The 25,102-nt window shown below is 39.6% G+C and overlaps 1 protein-coding gene across 1 annotated transcript; it reads right to left on the bottom strand.

The window, feature by feature from the left end:
* Positions 1-17,917: 17,917 nt before the first annotated feature.
* On the bottom strand, positions 17,918-20,622 carry LOC149236110 (uncharacterized). Its single transcript, XM_089461508.1, has 2 exons — positions 18,711-20,622; positions 17,918-18,586 (listed from the first exon to the last, which is right to left on the bottom strand). The coding sequence occupies exon 1, from the start codon at positions 20,454-20,456 to the stop codon at positions 18,963-18,965; it is 1,494 nt and encodes a 497-aa protein (XP_089317634.1). The 5' UTR covers positions 20,457-20,622; the 3' UTR covers positions 17,918-18,586; positions 18,711-18,962.
* Positions 20,623-25,102: the final 4,480 nt, after the last annotated feature.

The raw sequence follows: 25,102 nt of genomic DNA, 5'->3' as shown, positions 1-25,102 counted from the left end.
AAGACTCCCTGTATGCAAAGCACTCATTTGTTTGGAATTAGGGTTTCCAAACCTAGCCAAATAAATTCTTTCCCAATTCCTTTATTTTACCTTTTTCCTTGTTGCAATTGAGGCTTACTATGCGTTATCGCATCACCCAACTGTTAGTTATATAAACACATCAACTATTACCTTGTCATGCTAATACCAAGAAGTTTTCCTACAACTTGCTCACACATGTCAGTCTCACATTCTAAAGATCAAAACAATCATATCTAACAATTTGAAACCAACCTTTACCAAGACTAACAATCATGTCATAATCCATAGTCAAATCATAGTCATCAGTCATAATACATAATGCTACAGCTATCACCTATCATACTCAAGTACATGTCAGATATCTCAACTCATATGTATTAGCACAATCTTCTTAAAACAAGATCATTTGGACACATACTCATATTATGCAATTCATCAAACATTCAACCAACGTGCAACATACCATGTTAAATAAATCAACTAGACGACATAATCAAACAGTCAAGCACCAAATATACAACATAAGAAAACTCGTACCTTACTGTATCTCAAGGGAGGCTATCTTGTTTGCACAATCAATCTAGTTAGCACGATATAACTTCACAACATATCAACTCAAACATAAATAAGATCATGATATCTAGAATATTCATTATCTAACATATTTACATCATAACTCATACACAATTATCATTCACACATATGCAAATTCAATATATATTAGTACAACACCATATCACAAATATGTCGGCTCATACCTGAATATCATAACCATAACCATTTGCATAGTCCAATCCAATTTAGCGTGATCCATATAACATCAAGGTATAAATTCTATAACGCTAATCATCAAGCTAACTATCATTTTCATCAACAGCATATAACCTAATCGTTATGCTAACTGTCATATAACAACAACAAGTTAACCTATAACATACTCATCAGCAACATATAACATAATCATCAAGTTATCTAATATAAAAGAACAATAGAAATGCATACAAATATAGGTTATTATCATTCTTGACTATACGACACATGTGCATAACTACACTAATCAACTAACATCTATCATGAATGTAACCATAACATCAAAAGACATGTACATAACCCTAATGTATATAAACCTAATACATATAACAATCATTGACTTACATATCTACATGCCAAACATACAATACATGATGATATGTTCTTACCCCAAAGTCCAATGCTGTAACCTCATTATGATGCTCTGCATCTCCTACTCTATCTAAGCCAGCACATTAGCATCATCACATACCAATATCACCCTAATGATCTAAATTTCATACCATGACTTCAGAAGGCATGTTTGACCTACTATTCATGCATAAATATAACCAATACCATACATGCATGACCACAACCATTACTCCATTGCCCACATTGCCTCGTGCAACTATCAACCTGCATAAGCAATGCTTAATCAACTACACATACGCATAACCGCATGCAGTCAAGCATAAGCAATTACTTCTTGTAATCAACCTACAAGACCGATGCATGTAATCAAATAACCAAAAATGAAACCCACCATACAAGGATGTAATCAAGCTACATATAACCAGTCATATACTCCTAACGATGCATTCCATAAAACCGACATCAACTTCCTCATGATAACCTTACTATTGCCATGAACAATATGATGTAGTGCAACAAGCACATGGAACACAAGTGCAGGAGCCACACACGCAACTGACATGCATGAATGAACAACACATTCACCCATATCTATAGCACTATGCTCACATACCAATCTGTAACACACCCTCCAAGGTCTACCCAAAGTAACCATGCCAACTAGGGTAAACATGAGGAGAGATGCTACTATAATCAAATTCGACCTCCTATGTCACCTTAAGGAAGTGGAATTGATGGAACATCACATACAATCATCCAACATCATTAAAAAAACCCTCAAGAGACAAGTCAGCCACTCAGATAGCCTATTCCTGGGTCACACTGCTATTCTGCAGCTCTTAGGCCATAGTTTCTCTCATGCTATGGGCAAGGGAGTGACCAGAAACCTAAATCCGCCCTCACATTCCTGCCTGCCAGCGACTGTGGACGAAAATTTCTATTTATGTGCCAGTGACCCTGAGATTTAAGCCACGTTTCTAGCCCAGAATCTTGTCCTATGCCCAAAACTTATTGTAACTTCCAAACATGATAACAATGTTAATCAATCAAAAATCACCCTTAGGACTAGGCCTAAGCATCCCCAACCGAGATTAACATTTTGTCAAAGACTTGGAATCAATGCAACCTACAGGTCTAGGATACAAGACAGAGCATAAACAACTGAAACAACTTATGAAACATAACCATAAGGATCACCTCCTTCTCCATTAAACTACTACATCATCAATTAGGTCTTGCATCCATCCATTTAACAGTTACAAGTAAATATATGAAATAACCATAACATAAACCAATCATTCAACCATTCTTATAACCAGCATAAAACCATATAAATATCATAGATATGATAGCCATGAAATCCACATATCAATCAGTGCAAAAGTAAGAGAACTTAGATTTTATTAATCATAGGCAAATCCAACTACTTTCAGGACTTCCACATACCACTCGACCATAGACATGGTTGAACCAAATCTCTCTTTTAGCCAGTCACCCCCATGCCATATTCCAAGCATGAATGTGGGATCTCATAGAAAAACCAATTCAAGAACAACCAAGGGAATCCAGAGGTTAAACCACCTCCACCTTCATCAAACCGTGATCACAAAAAACTGGTGCTCCAATCAAAACTGAACTGAACTTAGAATGCCATCCGGAATCCATCACTATCCTTGACAAAAATTTCGTCTCCTTGTCTCTCAATATTTACCTCAATCCAAACCTTGATCACTAGGCCGTAAACTGAGACTGCTCCCTCAAGCTTTACCATGTATCCCTCCAAAATGGTCAAGGGATTCCTAGGCCTTTGGGAATGAACCTTGAGATCACCTCCCCCCTGAATTCTGAAATGCATCCAGTAATTCCAAAGCTCAAAAACTGAAATAACATCCCAACATACCATGGCATCCAGAAAAAGTCTAGGTTAGGTTGAAATCCACTGTAATAACCTAGTAAAACCATGCCACCAACAGCAAGAGAACCATACACCAACATGCAAATCCATGCATGTCCAAACCAACTAGGAAATCACACATGCAAAAGGTTACCTACAAGTATTCCTATTGAAGTTGCTTGATCCTACTCTTCTTCTTTGGTCCTTGCTTTCTTTTCCTTTCATTTCCTTTCCTTCCTTTTCCTTCATTTCCCTTTACTTTTCTCCCAAATAGAGTTCTCCAAGAAAACTTTAAGTGACCAAGAGTGATAGAAAGAGAGAATAATGAGAGAGCTTCAAACTTGCACTGACCAAGCTTACACTATCAAGACAAACACTGAGCAACCTAGCAACTGATCCTCATAATCCTTTTTATCAATGAGGCCTCTAATTTCTTCATTTTCCATTATTTTCCTTCATTTTCCTCCTCACATGCAATCTGTGACCTTTTACCTTCCTTTTCTCCTAATTTCCTTTATTTTCATAAATAAATGTGCCAAAAATGCATTTTTTCCTTTTAATTCCTTTGCCAAAGCCTTTTCCAACTCCTTAGCCAAAACATGCATCCAGTAATTCCCACTAGGATATATTTTCCCAACGTTCAGCTTGGAATACATGTCCGTTACCCATGGTCTTATTTTTTTCCTTTATTTACATTATTACATAGAATTTTCACCAGGATTGTTACGTCGACTATGTTATTGGTGCAGTTCTTACTCAGGAGGGGCATCCAGTGGCTTACCATAGTGAGACACTTTCAGACACATTCTGGAAGTATCCCACTTATGACAAAGAAATGGTTTCCATTGTGCAAGCTTGCTTTTAATGGAAGCACTACATTCTAGGGAAGGAAATAGTCATCCACACAAACCATCAACCCCTGTAGTTCATACAAACACAAGGGAAGTTGCAGAATCATTGCCATCATAAATGGTCCACCTACCTGCAACAATTCCATTTTAACAGTAAGTACAAGAAGGGTAACACCAATAATGTTGTAGACTACCTCAACTGGCCACCAATCATGGCATTGATCATTGTGCTTGACTCCTATTGGCAAAAAAATTTGAGGTGGCCGCACCTTTACCAGAGCGATCCATAATTCGACAACACATACCAGAAACTCGTGGAAGGGAAGAAAGTTCCAAATTTTCACCTTCAGGATGCACTGTTATGCCACCTGGGACACATATGTGTTCCTTCAAGCGAGTGTGCCAAGATGATTTGGGAGGTGCACTATAGTCAGGTTGCTAGACATTTCAGAGTAGAGAAAACAATGGCGGTATTGCAGAAGTATTTTTATTGACCAAAACTTCGTCAGTATGTTTAGAAGTACATTATATCTTGCACTGTCTACGCCATTGCCAAATCAACCATCAAGAAGCAAGGCCTATATACTCCTCTATCTACTCCTATTCGACCTTCGTAATATATCTCCATGGATTACATGTCAGGCCTCCCTTCTACTAAGCATGGAAATGACTGCATTTTCGTGGTCATCGATAGATCCTGTAAGATGGCCATCATGGTGGCCTGCAAGAAGAGTACCACAGCAAAGTCCACTACCAAGCTCTTCTTTGAGAGAGTGTAGGTACACTTTGGTATCTCACAACCAATTGTCTCATATCAGGATAACAGATTCCTTAGTGCATTTTGGTCAAGTCTCTAGTCAATGTTGGATACAAAACTTACTAATTCCACAGCTTTCCATCCCAAAACTGATGGTCAAATAGAGGTTGTCAACAAGAGTTGGTTTGATGGGCCCTGACCTAGGTTCAACGTTAGTCAACCAAGAAAATCCCTACACTACTGGCCCTTTCGGAATCAGTCCATGAAGCATGGACCGAAGTCTCACCCGAAGCAGTATGGGGGGATGCAGGAACCAAGTTTTTGCACCTTGAGATGGTTGTGATGTCGACTTTATACCTTATTCCCTTACTTCACGCAGATCGATAAGTCGTTAGGGCTTATCGATGTAATTTCTCTCCCGTCTTTCAGGGCCTTCACGAAGATACCCGACTATCCTTCGTGCAACCCTAAATGATGATTTAGGCACTTATGCACCTTTGTAAATATGTTACTGTATAAGTTCTCAAATTATCTTAAGTTTTCACCAACTTTATCATACAATTAAGATTGTCTTCACGTAAACATATATTCTTACTTGCGTTCAAATAACAGATAGAAACAGATATATTCGCGCATCAAATTAGCATTATAATGTAAACCCAGAACTTAACATAATATAATTGCATGCAATAACCAGAGGTAAAATACACATTAATTTCAGAATACTCCTCTTTATTGATGATTCAAGTTTCCAATACAGACTCTATTCGCCCTGCAGCTGCAGGGGTCTGCGCACTCAACTGCGGACTTCTACCCTAGGCCTCTGTGCACTCAGCTACAGAGCCTCTTCCTATGCTAAGACTCTCGCTCTTAGCTTGTCACAGATTCCTCAATGACTCCAACTTACTTCTTACTCCTAAAAGACTCTTCTAACACTTATTTTTATACAATCCCATGGTCCGCAAACCATGGGTAGATCCTCTACAGCCGACATGACTTTTACAAAAGAAGGGAAAAAAACCCTTAGTGACTCTTTACATCTTCACACTCTGCGACCACAAAATGTAGAGACTTTACATTCTTTATACAAAATTTGGGCTTTTTGCCCCAAAACTTAGGCTTTTAGCCCAAAAATGGCTCTTAGGGGAACTCGTTCCCAACAGGCCCCCAACACAAACATGGTGACTTGCCCTCAAGTCATTCTGTTGGCATGGATATCTTGTCGCGAAGACCTCCCAGCTCGACTTGGACAACTACTACCTCGACGGTGCATTGTGTTTCTGCCTACTTCATCTCCTCGACCAACTGCTCTGTCATTGGCCTTGTGCTATCTGACTGAATCTTCTGCTGAGTCTCCTGCAGACTAGCCAGCTTGCCTTCAATAGTGGCCATGATCAAGTAGGCCTCGTCCAACCAAGGCTTCAAGCGAGCCTTCAGCACGGCTTCCTTGTGCTAAGCTGCATCTACCTGCTCTTTCAATGCCTTGGCCTCCTACAACTTAGCTAACCTCTGCGTGATGGCAACAATGCGCGTTGTTGCTTTGACTTTGTCGTAGTGCTGATGTAGCTCCCGTGCTTTTGTTTCTAGCCGTTGTACAGTAGGATATTCTTGTAGGTAAGTGACTACCTCAAGTGACTGCTCGAAGAGCATGGTATAGTCCTTCACTGCGCTCTCTACTGCTGCTACCACGTCTTTCACAGTGGTCTCATGCTACTCTCTAATCTCTAGCAGAGTCGAAGGCTGGGCCTTCAACTACAACTCTGCAATTTTGAGGTTCAGCTCCAGCTGAACCTTTGCCAATTCAGTTTGTGTGTCGCGCACTCCAGCAGTGAGCTTCTGAACCCTCACATCTACCGTCTCAGCCTCGGGAATGCCCAGCTCTGGGAAAGTCCAGCACACCTCAACTATGACTGTGGCATTGCATTGATTCTTGTCTGTAATGTCTTTTACAAGGTCAAGGGCGGAGTCTCTCTAGATAGTTATCTAGGCGTTGTTGACCTTCTGTTCACTGATCACCTACAACGTGTACTATTCACGGGCCCAAAGTTTCACGATCGCACCATCCTACAAAAGGTGAAGCGCCTCATTAGGAAGAATGGCCATGTTGAGTCCAACTCTCTTGAGGGCGCTGACAGGGGGTCTGTCAACTTCAGTCCCTATTGTCAGTGCTCCATCCAGCAGAACTATTGCTCGTAACATCCTTGCAGCTTCTGAGGTGCCAGGTGTCAAAATGGTTAACGTCGCGCTAGTCTATATTTGTGATGTGTGGATCTGCATCTTGTGCAAACCCATATGTATAGCACCCAAAGCCTGTTTCTATTGCTGCTTGAACTGCTGCAGAAGTTCCACGGTGGCATCCCACACTGTATCACCTATGTCATTTAAGTCCCCCTCTGTTAGGGTGATCAGGTCCAGAGATGTCTTGCTAGCCTTGGACTTCTTCCATGGCCCTACTTTCTTTGGGTCTCTGATGCACTTGATGCGTAATGGAGTCATCTTCGGGTCCGCTCCTCTCTGCTCTCTCTGATCATATTCTTCCTCAGTCTTCGGGAAAGGTGACTTCTGACTCTGGTCAGATCCATACTCCTCTTTTCCTGCCTCTCCACCCGACTGTTGCATGGTAGCACACTCTACTTTGGCCTTGTCGTCAGCCTCTTTTCTCCTCTTTGCAACCAGTTGTTCCATCTTCAACTTGGCTTCTTCCTTCTTCCATTGCACGGTGGACTTGTTATATCTCGTTGTCAAGTCTATGGCATTGCACCAATCTGTCGGCCAGTGGTCGAGGACTGCTGCAATTGCATCGTTTGTGGCCAAGTATGGCAGATCATGCCACTTCTGCTCAGGGTGCTTCCACGCCCATATTGAGACATGGTGGAAGTCAACCTTCAATATCACATACTTCTGCAACTTCTAAAAATTTGTAAGTGTCAGCCACAGTTTGCAGTTGATGGCCATATCGATGCTCATCTCCGTCAAGATCCAGAAGATCTTGTTTTCCTTTATCTGTTGAGGATCCTTCGTCACCCACAGCGAAGTGAAATTTGCTGCCTCTGGTAGATTCGGCACGACAGAAGGAAACTGTTTATCTTTAGGTAGCTCCCATGCAACCAGCACTATGGACAGCAATAGCCATGCATAGTGGAAAGTCTTATTGTGATCCTGTGCCTCGTGGCAGTTCGCAAGGAACTCACCATAGAGGTAGCACGCCCAGTTAAACTAAACTTCCTTTGTGCACTGGGCTACAAAAGCTATCACTGGTGCCGGCACTTCATTTGCGCGACACTTCGCATGACCTTCCCTACCAATATTTGCATCACCACTTTGACCACAAGGTCAGAGATACTCGAAATGGTGTAGCCACGTGGCTTCTTTACGAGCTTGAATTTTTCCTTCATCACCTCAGCAAGCACATGCTCACCGGCCTTTCTACCAAACACCATGGCTAGATTTTCTCCTGTGTATGGCAGCCGCATGATCCTATGGATCAGCATGTCAGTGATGGGTATCGGCTCCTCCAGCCACAGACACCCATCGTGCACCAAGCACATCAGCTGCTTGATCACTACCATCGTGATAGGTGCATGGTTGTAATGCGGCACCCATAGTAGGTTTAGTAGGCCTGCCTTGTCCATGCCTTTCAGCCACTTCCTCAAATCCAAAGTGGTCACTCTAGTATTTTTGTGGAAGACACGGTGCATAAGTTGGTTTATCGCTAAATGAGGGAAGTGCTTCGTGTCAGCTAAGTCCCAGTCCTCCAACTTCAAAATGGGGACATGCCCCAAGTGCAGTCCCTCAAAGACAATTTGGTCCAGCAGGAGGGGTGTGTGCAGGGTGACCTTACTCTCATCAATATATTTGGGCACCTTCATCTTTCCCTTATGCAAAGGAATGTATTTAGGTAGCTTAGATATGGGGTTCGACCCCTCAATTTTAAAATCATCTGTTTCCACCGCAGTATCTTCATCATCCATGGGGATTTCTTTGTCCTCTTCTTTCGGCTCTAGGTCAACCATTTTGGCCTTTCCTTGTGTGGTGGGTTTTCCCGGCTATAGGTGCTTCCTAGGTGATGCACGCACTGGCGGCTACATTTTTTTCTTGTCCTTCTTCGATTTTGGACCCTCCTATGTTGGCATAGGCCTTGGCCTAGGTGTCCTAGGGGATTTAGGCACTTCTGTCGGTACTTCCACATTCACAACTTTTGGGGAAGCTCCCTTTGCTACCATAGCTACCTTTGGAACAGCTCCCTCGGTTGTCACTGCTTCAGCGCTCATAGCTTCTGTGAGCATCGACATGATGCTTGTCAGAAAGTCTTGCATCTCCTTCGGCAATCTCTCAAATGTTGAACTTGCTCTCAAATCCTCAAAGTTCTCATGGTCCATACATGCCTGAGAGATCAACAATTCAATTCTCAAAATGCCAAGTGTTTTTCGCTGGGCAGCCACCTGTAATTTATAGGCACTTTTGAATTCAAATCTGACAGTTCCCCTCAAAATCAGTTCATTAATGCAATATGGCGGCATATTGTCAAAGATATTTCCCATAACTTCCAACTTAAATGCCACCCCCCACTCCATTTGGATGTTTTTTCATCGTCAAATTATGAATGGTGACTTTAATGATCACTTTTTCGCTTCCCTGTGTAGTTTCTCCCTTGGTATCATAGTTCTTTGCCCACTATGGTGGACCCTGTGACATTCCTTTGTTATGTGCAATTCTCCCCTTGCACAAATCCCCAAGTTGGGCAATGTAGTTTATAGTCCCACGGCTCCTTTTAGTTGCGAACTCTAAGACTGTGCTTCCCTCATATAGTCACCTAGCTAGATCACTAGTGTATGGCTTCACAATAACTTTGAAGTCGTCCTCCTAGAACAACAGCAACCATCTACATATTTTCCCCCCAACACAAGCTTGTTGACCAAGTACTTCAATGTGAAATGATTTGTATACATCTTAAAGTGTCTGCCCAACAAATAGTTCTTGAACTTCTAGAGCACATATACCATAGCATAACTCAACAACGAAACCAATTGTTGGCTAGATGGGCCCTAACCCAAATTCAGCGTTAGTCAGCCAAGAAAATCCCTACACTACGGGCCCTTTCGAAATCAGTCCGCAAAGTGCAGACTGAATTCTCACCCGAAGCAGTATCAAGGGATGCAGGAACCAATTTTCCACACCCTGATATGGTAGTGATGTTGACTTTATACCTTATTCCCTTACTTCACATAGATCAATAATCCATTAGGGCTTATCGCTGTAATTTCTCTCCCATCTTTCAGTGCCTTCGCGAAGATACCTGACTTTCCTTCACGCAACCCTAAACAATAATTCAGGCACTTACGTAAATATGTTACTATATAAGTTCCCGAATTATCTTAAGTGTTCACCAACTTTATCATACAATTAAAATTGTCTTCACGTAAACATATATTCTTACTTGTGTTCAAATAATAGATAGAAACAGATATATTCACACATCAAATTAGCATTATAATGTAAACCCAGAACTTAACATAATATAATTGCATGCAATAACCAGAGGTAAAATACACAGTAATTTCATAATACTCCTCTTTATTGATGATTCAGGTTTCCAATACAGACTCTATCTGCCCTGCGCACACAACTGCAGGGGTCCGCGCACTCAGTTGCGGACTTCTACCCTAGGCCTCTGTGCACTCAGCTGCAGAGCCTCTTCCTATGCTAAGACTCTTGCTCTTAGCTTGTCACAGATTCCTCAATGACTCTAACTTACTCCTTCCTCCTTAAAGATTCTTCTAACACTTCTTTTTATACAATCCCATGGTCTGCGGACCATGGGTAGATCCTCTACAGCCGACATGACTTTTAAAAAAGAAGGGCGAAAAACCCTTAGTGACTCATTACATATTCACACTCCGCAACCACTAAATGCGGAGAATTTACATTCTTTATACAAAATTTGGGCTTTTTGCCCCAAAACATAGGCTTTTAGCCAAAAAATGGATCTTAGGGGAGCCCGTTCCCAACAACTGGATGATCGTACACATTCTGCACATGTAAAACTCGAAGAATTCACACACATGGGATGAAAGTATCCCCTATGTCCAACACAACTACAACAGAGCTCTCCACGGCTCAACAGGCCATGACCCCTTTCAGGTAGGGCTAGGATTCCATCCATTATGTCCTATTGATGTGGCCATACCATTTTCAGCCACTCAGGAAGATTCGACTCATGTCCAATCTGAAGCTGACAGGGCTAACAACTTCATTGATCACATTCAACACATTCGCCAGTAGGTCCATGATATATTGGATAGATCTAATGCTAATTACAAGCAGCGCCATGATCAACATCGAGTGTTGCACAAGTTACAGGTGGGCGACAAAGTTTGGTTACATTTGAAGAAGGAGCACTTCGTTGGACCCCACCGCAATCTTTTCCCGCTTTGATATGGGCCATACATCATCACCAAGGTTTTCAGTAACAATTCCTTCGAGCTTAGCATCCCACCATTTCTTGGTCTACACCTAGTGTTCAATGTAGACTACTTTCGACCATACTTTCCACCATTATTGGACACATCTAACATTGGCGAACAACTCACACCAACAGAGCTCAACCGGGACTGCATGGAACAAGCTACAAATAATCAAATCATGGACACACAGATCGATAACACTCACCAATAGAGGATCCAGCATATCGAGTTGTCAAAGCAAGCCAAGTGGTTCACCAGGGACTAGGTTCAACAAAAATTTCCTTACCTCATGGAGGTTGTGCACGCAATGGGGACCATTGCTAACTAAGGGGGGAGGAATGATACAATTGGATATTGGTAGACACCCACCTATTCCACCTAGACCTCTAGTCGGTTCATTTGTTTCCTTGTTTATTTCAGCATTTACTATCTTTAGCAGTTTTTCGGGGCCTGAACTTTCGGAGCAATTTTGACCCCCTAAACAACATTTTTTTAGGTCCGTTGTAGGCCCTTAGCCATAGGAAGTGACCTCCTAAAAATCTTGTAGTACTTGGAGAGACATTTCCAACAAGGTATCATACACGCCAAACGGATATAATATGACCAAGTTATGACCCCGGGAAGTTGGCCGCTTAACTAACCCCAACGGGGCCCACAAAATTTTGGTGTTACATCTCCTAGGGTTAGGGTTTTGGTTGTTTAGGGTTTTATCTTGTTGTTAAATAATAAATAGGCCCTTGAGCCTCATTGTAACACAATTTAGAGGAATGTAGCTGCCACATCTCTTGTCAGAGATAAGCTACCATCCCCCGAGCTAGTTTATTTCCATTTTGTTTGTAAGCATATTTCAGTATTTGGATATTAATGAAATGAAGTGTTATTTTTGTTGCATCTCTGTATTTATGGTTATATCTATAATTTTTTCATTCTTGTTTAATTTTAGATCATAACTAGATCCAAATCTTTCCTAAAGGCAAAGACAAGACAATGTTTACTTTTCCATGGGGGACATTTCCCTATCGAGTCTTACCATTAAAATTGTGTAATGCCCCTTCGACCTTTCAAATAGTTGTAATTGGTATATTATCCAATCTAATACATGAGTTCCTAGAGAGATATGTATGGAGGATTTCATAACTTATGTTGATGATTTTGATGAGGAACAATCTAATTTAGAGAAAACATTATGATAAGGTGTAAGGAATCCAATGTGACCATTAGTCATTTAAAATGTAAAATGATGTTAATTCACGGCATTGTGTTAGGCCATCATATCTCTACAAAAGGTATTCAAGTGGATCTGAAAAAGATTAAGCTAATAATAAACTGTCCCACTCCTCATTTACAAAAATAGGTACATATTTTCCTTATACATGTTGGTTATTACCGACGTTTCATTGAAAAAAATTCACAAATTGCTTATCCATTATTTACTTTACTAAATAAAAATTATGAGCTTGTATGGACAGAAAAATGCAAACATGCTTTTGAGGAGCTAAAGTCCAAATTTTTTGAGGCTCATGTCTCAAGAGGACCTAATTTTTCCTTCTCATTCATCATTTCTATGGATTTTAATATGGAAAAATCGTACACACATTTGTACAATCCATATGGCACCCATATTCATCCAGCAGAGTGTACAAGTGAATACTTTCCAGCTGAAGACATCATAAAAAAATAAAATCAAGGTTTTCAAAAGGTCTCAAGTATAAATTTTGCCTACGCAACCTATCCAAAGGCTGGAATTAATGATCACAAGGATTTTTCTTCGATGGTTGCATGGTTAAGAGAAATTCTGACTCAGCAATCTGGGACCACTCCACACACTTGGAAGATGGGATTCCCTGACATGTTCCAGTAAAGGACAGATGATTTTGAGTCGCCCTAGAGATATACAGCCCCCAAGGGATCCTCTTGTCCTACTCAAAAATCGTTTTCTGATTAATAGACCAAGAGAAAGAAGAGGGATGCCAAATTCTATATAAACAGGCCATTAGAAGACCAAAAACAAGTCAATGTTATGATATAAAAATTGCTCCCAAGAAATCCTACATTCCAATGTTGAAGAAGAAGTAGAGCATTGTTATGCTAGCCAAATTGTTTCTCAACAATCTAGCATTCTAGTGTGGAGAGGATTTCACCATTGAGAGATCCTTGATACTTCTTTGAGAGAGAGGAGAAGCTTGCAAAGAGAGTGAGGAAAGGAACCTCCTTGTTGAGGATTTTGAGCACCATTTCTCAAATAATTCTCTCCAAGTGTTTAGCATTCATCTATTGTATTCATCTTCTAATTTTAGCAGTCAATAAAGGGAGGCCTTTTCCATTACTTTGTTGACTTGTTTGCTTCATCAATCATTATTTATGTGTTTTTTTTTAGTTTCTAGTTTTTGTTGTGTATGCATCGTCTTAACCATTTACAGTGCTATGTTTGCTCACGTTTTTCCACTAACAACAATCACGATTTCTTTGCAAGGAACAACCAACTACTAAGAAGGTGTCTTTTGGTACCCCATAGCAACAAATACACCAACACAATGTATTCCTCAAATATTTCCATAGGTGTCGTATTATGATAGCTTCAAGAAAGAAACTCATATGCAATCTACTATGTTAGTAAGAATCTCTCACTAGTAGAACTAAACTATATAGTGACTAAAAAAGAGTTCCTTGCAGTCATATAAGCATTCAATAAATTCTAAAATTACATTACAGGTTATCCATAAGTATTACATATTGACCATGTTGTTATTGATTATGTAATGAATAAACCAATTACCTATGGAAAAGTTACTAAATGGTTATTGCTAAATATGATATTACCATTCTAGACAAACCAAGAAACTATAATGCTATAGTTGAGTTCCTCTCTAGAATTACATCTAATGAAAATTATCCTCCTATATAAGTTATTTTCCTAATGCGGCACATGTTTGCAGTTTCTACTAACTCCCCATGGTTTTCACATATCTCTAACTAGTTTGTTGCAGGTAGGCTTCCACACAATCTCTCACCAAAGGAAAATCAAAAGATTGTGAGACAATGTGGACGGTTCTCATGGATTGATGAGTGTCTCTTTTACACAGGCCCTAATCTCATTATTCGGAGATGTGTAAGAGAATATTAAATATATGAGATCCTCAAAAGTTGGCCATGATGGTTCATGTGGGGGCCACTTTTTTGATAAAATAATAGGGTGCATGGTACTCCTTCAGGGGTACTATTGGCCCACTAGCTTCAAAGACATCAAGGAGTGTGTAAAAAGGAATGACATTTGTCAGTGCATGGGTATACCTATGAAATATAATGAGATGTTGTTACATCCATAGCTAGTATTGGAGCCTTTTGACAGATGGGCCATCGCCTTCATTGATTCAATCAATCCTCCTCACTGTAACTCCTATATCCTAGTATACATAGATTATGTCGCAAAGTTGATGGAAGCTAAGGCACTTCTAGGCGCAACTAAATGAGCAGTAGAAATTTTTTGTCATGAAGGAATCTTCACCAAATTTGGGATATTATGGGAGATACTTATGGATGGATAAACCCAATTTACATCAAGGCTCATCGAAGACTTAATGGAGAAATATAAGATCAAGCACAGGGTTACCGCACCATATCATCCACAGGCAAATAGACAAGTGGAAGGAACAAATAAGATTCTTGAGACCATCATCACCAAAACAATTCAATTACATCTCAAGGATTAGGCTAACACACTTCTTGAGGATTTTTGGGCCTATCAAACAGCAGAGATAAATACTAATGGTTGCACTCCTTGTGAGATAGTGTATGAAAAGAGAGTACTAATTCCAATTGAGATAGATATCTAAACACTTAGAACAACTATCCAACTTGGAATGGACCTAGAAAAATCTCAGAAGAAGAGACCCCTCCATATTAATGAGTTGGATGAACTTCGGCAAGCTTCCTTGCACCAAAATAAAAAATTAAAAAAATAAAAGGGCACAGTGGCATGAAAAATTCATTAAGAAGGAGTCCAAGGCTAGAGACTAGGCTTTGTTATTTGACTCTAGGTTTAGATACTTTAGAGGAAATTTTCAAACTAGATGGGTCAAGCCTTATGAAATTGATATTTTCCATGACAATGGCGCCATAAAACTATGAACTACGAATGATACCATTACTCCCCTTATGGCCAATGGACACAAGCTCCACTTATATCATCAACCCTTATATAAGAAAGCCTTCCTATGGAAAATCATAAGTGGGCAGCCCAATAGTGATCTAGATCTAGTTAAAAAACAAAAGATTCCTTCTAGGTAATTCATTTTTGTTCCAACAATTATTAATAATAAAAAATAAAAGAAACCAATGTATTAAAACCCCAAGGGGAATACATGGGAAGTTGTCATGAGAAAAAAAAACTTCGACTAGCACATGACATGCAAAAAATAAAAATAAAAGAAAGAGAAGGGAACATCGTATTTTTGCGATGGTTATGTCAGTATCCTTCTCCAATAAAAATGATTGTCAAATATGAAGGGAAAAGAACTTATGTTCATCAATAAATGTTGCAATTCTTATTGTTTCAACTCCCATTATTCCAACTCCTCTTGCCAAAAGTCTCATTGTTGTAATTCCCATTGATGCAATTCCTCTTACCACAATTCCCATTGTGACAACTCCTCCAACCACAATTCTTGCTTTTGTTGTTGCAACTAATTTTTCCACAACTTTTGTTGTTGCGACTCCTATTGTTGCAACTCTAGGTTTGTTTTTGCAACTTCAATGAAAATGCACGATCTGTGGTACCAAATGTTTGTACAATGGTAAAAGCCACTAAGGTAAGATATGATAGGTGTGTTTTGTAATGTTTTGCATAATAAATAGGTCTTAAGTGGTAAGAATGCTTGTTTACTATTACCTACTACCACAATTCCATTGTATCATACTCCCAAAAATGGAAACCACCCACTGGAAACTGTTAAAATTAACACTCCTTACATGATATTCTCACCTCATATCAAATTTGGAAAATACCCCCTAGAAATTGTCAAAGGTGCCATTTTCCTTTTGTAATTGTAATAATTGAAGATGGAGAGTTACAAGTACCATGGAGGCTAAATTATCCACCAAAAAGCCAATTAAACCATAATTTTGGAGACTTACAAATATTTTCAAGCTATTTTTCAGGAAGCACGACGGATGGAATGTGTGTAGAGGTTGAAGGGCGACAATGATGAAGTAGCACTGGAATTTTCCCTGAATTTCAAGGCCAATAGGTCTAGGTTGTTGGGATAGTTGTGGAGGTGACAAAGTAAATTTTTGGCAGAAGTAACAAGACTTCCGTAGGAAGGGGAGCAATGGTATTGCAATAAAATGTCAAACCCTGAAATCCTCCTACAATTCCTAGAACCTAGAGGGGATTTAGTGAAAGAAGGAACAGGGTTTGATTGACAATCCTTGTCGCATCCTTGGCAAGATGTAGTCTCACTCATACAAATTTATATTAAATGTGAATGGCACTATGGAAACTTGCACTTCCAACATATTCACCTTCTTGACCAACTAAGGCATGGTCACACTATTGATCTATTGTATTTCTTGCTCAAAATCTTGCAGTCCATGCACATAAGTTGAATAGACTGCAAGATGTCATTTCATATCATGGCATTATTAGATTAATTTTGGAACGAGACTTGGAAAAGGAAGGAAGAATGTGGGTAGAAATCATTACAATTCTAGTGATTGTAATTGTGCCACATGAACTCGTAGTTGCTGCAATTACACTTATTAGTGATGATAGTACAACTGTAGGGAAGGTTACATTGTAGTGACTCCCTTGGCCACAAAATAACCACTAGTACCTGACAAAGGAGAAGGGTCGAGCACTACAACTCCATAAAAAAAGTGGCCCTAATGTAGAAATAATCAGCAGTAAGCTAGCTACCAAAAGAGTAAGATGGTTTTCAAAAAGACCACCCCATGTTCCAAAGAAAAGAACTTGGTACAATCTTTCCACAACTCAAGCCCCTCCTGCTCCACAAGAACCAACAGGGGTAGAAAAATTACAAAGCAAAAGGAAGATGCCACCACTGCTAATACACAAGGACCAATGGGGGAAGGTGACCTGGGATTTAAAAATTTGGGAATGGATGACCCTTCTCCTCCATATGAACCAGTAAGGAGCACTCTTATAGAATGACTTGTTACCCTATTTAAGGTATATTCTGAAAATGAGGATGCCACTCATGTGGACACATGGGTTTCCACCCCTATGGAGACCAGTGCTACTAACACTATAGAAACAATTTTTGTTGCTCCTAGGAAGTCTAAAGACTTAATACATTTTCACTCTTTACCTATATATGCATCACTCATTCGATAAAATAAATTGCTTAGAATGAAAAATAGGAAAATGAAAACCATGATCAAAATGATGAGAAAATAATCAAATGGAGGGAAACCCTTCAAAGGATTGGAATATCTATCACAGGTATCATATTCTCTTGTTTCCAAGGAATCTATTACACAATAAAAGGAGATAACCCGGGATGGAGAAAAAGGAAAGAAAGATGTGGAAATACCAATGTTGCACACATCGCGATCGGGATTTAATCGGCGCCGGGAAAAAAGCGGAAAAAATCGTTAAAATCGGGAAAAAATCGGAAAAAAGCGGGAAAAAATCGTTTAGCACAAAAATATTCATTTTTTTTCAATTTTTTTCAATTTTTTTAATATCTAAACCATCTACAACATAAAATAAATACATTGACACATAAATATGATAAAAAAACTAATATATAAGATGTTCAATATCATTTCTAGCGCTAAAATCACACATAACATTGAATCATGTCCTGAATAGTAAGTCCTGAGTCCCAAGTCCAACTCAGCCTCAAAATATCAACAAAAAATATGATAATGTATCTCATCATGTCATAATGTCATATACAATAAAATGAAAGTCTAATCCTATTGATTTCCTCTGCCCCTCTTGCGAGAAAATGGCACAACTTTCTCTTTCCCTCTAGATGTAGAAGCTGGTGCCTGTGGTGGTGGAAATGGCAGTGGAGTCTGACGTGCTCTAGAAGCTGAAGAACTAGTAGTAGCAGCTACAGGAGGCTGAGGTGGACGGAGACCACGTCCTCTACTGGTGGTAGTGGTAGCCCGGGTAGCCCGGGTAGGCGGTGTCACCTCCTCCTCCTGCTCCTCCAACTCCTCCTCCTCCTGCTCCTGCTCCTGCTCCTCCTCCTCCTCCTCCTCCCCCTCCTCCTCCCCCTCATCCTGCACTAACCAATCCTCAGTGGGATCCATGAGAGGCCTCTCGGTCTCAACCCTCCATTCAGCAGTGGTGTCAATCCCATCCAATGAGATGGCTTCCGTATCAGGTGTCTTCTCTAGTTGTTTCACCCACAATCGAAGATTGTAGTAGACATAGACCATGTCATTAAGTCTATGGGACTCCAACCTGTACAAAGCTCATGAAATAATAAATTAATAATTAATATTATAAAAAAAATATTGTTTAAAACTTTAATGAATTCAAAAATTTATTTGGAAATTTGCAATATTTTAAATGTTTAAGTGTTAACCTATTGCGCTTCTTGTTGTGTATTTTTTCAAATACACTCCAATTGCGCTCACATCCCGAGGAGCTGCATGTTTGGCTGAGGATCCGCACGGCAAGATTTTGCAAAAGGGGGACTCTGCCACCATACATCTTCCACCATGCGTCTACAACAAAATTACAAAGAAAATTTTAAATAAACATAAGAAAAAAATGGAATTTGAAGAAACAATGAAATTTGAAACAAAGTTACAAAGTACATACTACATAGTACAAACTAAAAAATACCTGGCATTTTAACCGTCCTATCAATGACAGCCATCTCAAAGCCAAATGTGCCAGCTGACAACTTATATTGCTCAATTTGTCTAGAGACCTCCATACGTTCTTCTGAAGTTCTCACCATCTTCTGGACACAGGTTAATAATCCTTCCACGACCTCAACATCAAAATTAAACCCACATGCATAAGAAAATGCAGGGTTCAGGAAAAGGCCAGCAGCATGAATGGGACGATGGAGTGTGTTGTTCCATCGCTCATCAATGACCTTCCATAGAAGGAGTTGTCTCTGGAACCCATCATCTCCCTTGTCATCATAGTAGGACCGAATGGCTTCTTTGGCCCTATCCATGGCTTCATACAAATAGCCCATTGCGGGCTTCTCACCATCAACCAACCGAAGAACCTTTACCAAAGGTTCTGTAACAGCGCACACCTCCTGCACTCCCGCCCAGAAGTCCTCCTGGTATGAAACTAGTCTGCAGACGGCCTCTCCTTCTGGTTTGCGGCTCATTGACGAAGCACGCCACTCCTCTGAAAGAAACATTCTCTTCAAATCCCACATAGAATTCAAGAGGGATTGAAGAGATATGAAACTCGTCGCAAACCGTGTAATGGCGGGGCGCACCAACTCTTTGTTGTTGGTGCATTTTCTCATCAAGCTAAGCACAGATGTGTGATTGTAAATAAATTTTGTGATGCTTTTTGATGAGTCAACAACCTCTTTGACAAAGGGAATTTTCCCAATGTCCTCTAACATCAAATCAATACAATGGGCAGCACAAGGTGTCCAAAATAAAGTAGGATGCCTGTCCATAAGCATTCTACCAGCAGCAACATAATTTGCAGCATTGTCCGTTATGACTTGGACAACATTTTCTGCACCCACCTCCAAAATAAACACATCCAGCAAATCACATAAAGTTTTTGCATCTTTGATTTGATGAGTTGCATCAACAGATTTGATAAACATAGTCCCCAAGGGACAACTAACCAAGAAGTTTATAAGGGTTCTCCCCTTTTGGTCAGTCCAACCATCTGACATAACAGTGCATCCTGTTTGTGCCCATGATGCCCTAAAATCCTCCAATCTTTGGGTGCAGTCACGCTTTTCATCTTGAAGAAGCCGGCCTCTGAAATCATGAAGAGAAGGGAGTTTGTACCCCGGGCCAACACTGGCAACAGCATCAAGAGTAGGTTGGAAAAATGGATTATTCCTTATAATGCTGAAAGGAATATCACTCCAGAGGAGAAATTTTGTCATCAACTTGTCAGCTTTTTCTTTTTCAGTTCTTTTTAGCATTGAACCAATAGTTGGTTGTGAACCAGGTGTGGTTCGAGGAACAAAATATGATGATGCAGCTACCGGATTGACTGACGCTGCAGTAGAACCTGTGCCACTTGGCCCACTTCCTTCAACTGACCTTTTTAGTTGCCTTTTGAGTTCTTCTTTGGCGTCTCTAGTGTGCTCTAATTCTCCCAATGCTCTCATGGCTTTTTGGATAATTTCAGCATTTGTCTTTAGACAGGGCACCACATCACGTCCAGGGATTTGTGCAAGGTGGAACTTCAACCTGTACACCCCCCCGAATATTTCCTTTCCACACAACTTGCAATACAAGTTTTGTCTATCATTCGGAGTTTTAGGGTCACCATATTCCCAGAAAGGATCCAACTTCCTTGGCATGTTTGTTTTTGAATTTTGAATTTGCAAACCTATGGAAAAATAAGGATTAGGAAATAAGAATTTAGGATTACATAAATGATAATAGTAAATACAAATTACAATTTAGCATTTGCAAAATTACAAGCTAATTATTTCCAAAATCCCAATTTCTAAACCCAAGTTACCCAACCAAATGCCAAAAAACAATGAAAAATCAAAAAAAATAAACAATGTTTAAAGAAAATGAGAAAATAAAAATCAAAAATTGGTTCTCATAGTCATAACAAATAACCCATCCCAAATCAATGAAAAATTTCCAAAAATTCTTTAAAAACAATGAAAAACAAAGTTTTTATAGAACCAAAACAAAAAAAAATTAATCTACATACCTGGTTTATGGACAAATTGGCGATCTTGGCTTGGATTCCTCCTAAAATCGCTTCGATTCGCTCCCACAACGGACGGCAACCCTCTCCCTCACTTCTTCTCCTTCTCCTCCGCGGCGGACTGCTGAATGAATAAAAAAAATTTCGTTTTTTCCATATAAAACCCCGCTGCCCGCGCCCCTCGCGATTTAATGCGAAAAAATCGCGATTTTATCGAAAAAATCGCGATTTTTTGAAAAAATCGCGATTTTTTCGATAAAAATCGCTATAAAAAAAAAGAGGCGATTTTTTGGATAAAAATCGCGCTTTGAATCGGCAATTTAAAAAAATCGCGATTTTACGATTTAATCGCGATTTAATCGCGATTTTATCGCGATGTGTGCAACACTGGGAAATACAAACCACAAGTTCCACTACTAACAAAATCACCCAAATAGAAAAGAGGACAAAGGAAGTGATCTAGATCTTTTCACATCAAATATTAATATAGAATTGCATTTAAAATAGCATGTAACCATAAGATTCATATACATAAAATGAGTGGAAATAAACGACAACCATGAGAAGCAAAGACACAACAGATCGATAATGGATTTCACCCAGTGTGGGCTACGTCTCTGGGATCTCCTCAATGTGGATGGCCTGAAAATGCACACCTTTCCCGAAGAAATGGATTGCACCATTGAAATTTTGGCGAAAAACCGTGAAAATGACTGTAAACTCGACCCCTTTCTGATTCGATTAAAATATGGACCCCTGGGAATCTCAAAGATTCCCCAAAGATTCCTTCTCACTGGTTGACTAGAATTTAGCTTCTAAATGGAAGAATCTGATCACATCATCATGTTCGTTGTGAAAAAATGAGAAGAATGAGTATAAAGTCGACTTAGTTATGAAACTGTTAATTTCAAGCCCCAAGGGAATCTCAAAGATTCCTCAAGGTTCCATAAAGATTATGTTTTGCAGGTTGACTAAAATTCTATTGCTCATATCAGAAAACCGATCATGCCATTAGACTCCTGGTGAAATTCTTGTTCATTTGAGTATAAATTTGGCATGAATCTAGCACTGTGAAAATTTTCCCTCCCAGGAATCTCAAAGATTCCTCCTCTGCATCAAAGAATATTCTTCTTGAAGTCCATGCAAGCCATGGTTCCACTACCTCAGCATGCATGTGCACTCCTATGTTTTTCTTTGTGTGATAAAATTCTGGTTTAAATAAAAAAATTGGGTAGAATTGTCAAAGTTGCATGAGTTGGCACATTAGTTAAATATGGTAAGTTGTTGTGGGTGGCTCAGGTTCCAACTCATGGCCCACCCTTTCCTTGGTGTATTTTATTTAACTGGTGAGTGATTTTTTTATGGGGCCACCCAATTGGTGGGTCGGTAAAATTGGTCAAGTAGGGTCAATCCCCGTCAGCCCCCACACGGTGATCACACATTAGACATGATTGTTGGTCATTTTATATATAATATATAGTGGAGTTTTGGTTGGGAGAGTCCGTCGATTAGTGGCCTATACACCATTTTAAATAAAATAAATTATTTGAAATTTTCACGCCAGATTTTAGGGGTCACCGACCTTTTTTTAAGTAGGCAACAATTTTTCCAGTTCCAACCGCCGAAAACCATTGCCGCAAAGTGACAAATTATTGCCTCATTAATTTCCTCCAAATTTAGTGGCTCCGCCAAATTTAGCTACTAACTTTAGCCAATGGGCCTAGTTGATTAAAACTTTGATTGGCCATAAATTTCACATACGATGTCACATTGAGGTTTTGTTTACACCGTTGGAAATCTTGTGACGAGCTCTTCGATTTGACCCTAGTTTCACTACAATATAGAAGATTTTATTTTTGAGCCTTTCCTAAGCCCTCTTTGATTTTTGAGCCTCTCTAGAGCCACCTAGATCAAGAAGACAAAGGGATACATGACAAAAACTCTAGAAATCTAATAAAAGCACAAGAGCACAAATGGAAACATTTGTTGGCTTCTTATGAGGAGGGGATGATGCCCCTCATGGAGAACAAAAAGGTTATTTTAGAATTGAAGGACAAGTGGGATGACATAGTAGAGGTTCATAATATGATATGGGAAGTAGAGGAAGAGGAAAGAAAGAAGGTGGACCAAATGGAGTGCAAAATCAACAAATTAGAGATCCAAAAGATTCAGTTGGGCATGTTGATGGAGGCAATCCTCAACTTCATACCTCCCTCTCCCTATTACAACATGGACTTACAAGGAAAATGTATGATGTTTCATAAAAATGCACTCGTGACTCCAAAAAATAGGAATCTAACTCAGTTAATTCAATTTAGGGGCATGAAGTTCAGTTGTGTGGAGTGATTCCTAAATTTTAGGAGCCTAGGTTGAGTTAATTTCAGTTGTAGCAATTTAATTCAGTTAAATCCAGTTATGGTTAGTTAAACTATTTCTAACTGTTGGAGGAACTAGTGGAAGTTCAAGTTGTGGAAGTGTGACTTCAACCCCACTAAGTGATCTAGATAACTAATCAATCAGCCTAAAATAGCTCACGCATGCAGAGAATTCGAGTTACCCAATTCAGATGGAGATTCCAAGGAAGTGTCTATCACTTGTAGACTATTCCTAGTGTACAAGTAGTGCATGCAGTTAGAGGAAGAACCTAGAGGAATTTCTCAATCCAATTGAGGAATTTCCTAATTAATAGGTGCCTAATTCCTCAAGGAATAGTGCAAGGAAATAGGAGCTTGGAGGACTTGAAAATTGGTTGTGTTGGACAGAGCTAGTCAAACAAGAAGATGGATAGACTATATACTTGCAGGTCATGCTCAGGCTTGAGCAAGAATATGTATTTCATCTCTATTATTTAATTAATGTTATACATATAGGAAGGGGTTTTTATTAGTTATTTTCCCCCCGATAAATATTTGTCCATCTGTGATGTTTCTTTTTACATGTCTATGATTTGTGTTCTAGATTGTGAATTAACTTTCATAGATCAGTAGAGTAGCTTCATGTCTTGTGATTTAGTAAATTTCATGAGCAGTTTTGAATCTACACATTAATTTCTACATCATATTAAAGTCAGATTCATAGTAGAGCAGAAATTTCAAATTTTTTTTATTTTTGGAGGATCAGATTTGTAAGATCAATTCTTCAGAGCTAGAAGGATGGATTTCTATGGACTAAGACTCGAGTATTCCCTTGAGTGAATCTTGAATTATGTTGCCTGGAAGGACTGCATGGAGGTAGTGCTTTAATATAATGGATTGAAGGAATTCATTGATAATGATATCCCGAAACCAGCTGCAGTTGATGCTCAGGATCCAATAGAATGGAAGAAGTGTGTAGCCAAGGCGAGGAGAATCATAGTCGAGGGAGTACAAGACCACATTGTCTCAAATATCCACGGGAAAGAGACTTCGTATGCAATGTGGCAAGCACTAACAGATTTTTTACAGAATAGTAATGACCATAGGAAGTTGGCACTCAAGGATAAACTTCGAAATATTAAGATGCATAAGAACGAGACTATTCCGCAGTACCTGAGCAGGTTCACACAACATCATGATGAACTTGGTCAAATTGGTGTTATTGTTACATAAGATAATTTGGTAAGCCAGTCCCTTCTGGGCCTTCCCAAGAGCTGGCACAGCGACCAAGATTCAAGGAATGGGAGTGATAAACTACCAAATTGGGAGCGCTTATGGTCTGAATTGGTACATGAGGAAATAAGGCGGAATACCAAAGATGGGACCTCATCCAAAGAAAAGGAAGATGAATTTTCATTAGTCATCAAAGGAATGAAGTCCAAGGGGAAGAATTCCCAAGGTAAGGCTAACTCTAGCCAAGAGGGCAAGAAGAAAGACTTGTCAAAAATCAAGTGCTTTAATTGTCATGAATCCAGGCACTATGCCACGAAGTTTCCACACAAGAAGGCAAGAAATAAGGAGCCTGGAGTAGCAGCAGCAAGTGAAGCTTTGGCTTCACATTTCAAGCTTGACTTCACTCTCATCACATGCATGGAAAGAACCATGATGGGGAGGTGCAATACCTGGACATTGGTGCTCCGTTCCACATGACAAGGAATAGATAATTTTCCAG

The sequence above is a fragment of the Pinus tabuliformis genome, chromosome 8, assembly GCF_031772625.1.
Source record: "Pinus tabuliformis cultivar Carrire ecotype Pingquan chromosome 8, CPIR1, whole genome shotgun sequence".
In the NCBI taxonomy this organism is placed as follows: Eukaryota; Viridiplantae; Streptophyta; class Pinopsida; order Pinales; family Pinaceae; genus Pinus; species Pinus tabuliformis.
The sequence above is the reverse complement of the archived record's forward strand: the minus strand, read 5'-3'. Positions and strand labels throughout refer to the sequence as shown.

Excerpts from the sequence above, each read along its gene's own strand:
- LOC149236110 (XM_089461508.1), bottom strand. The coding sequence starts at position 20,456 with ATGAGAGCATTGGGAGAATTAGAGCACACTAGAGACGCCAAAGAAGAA.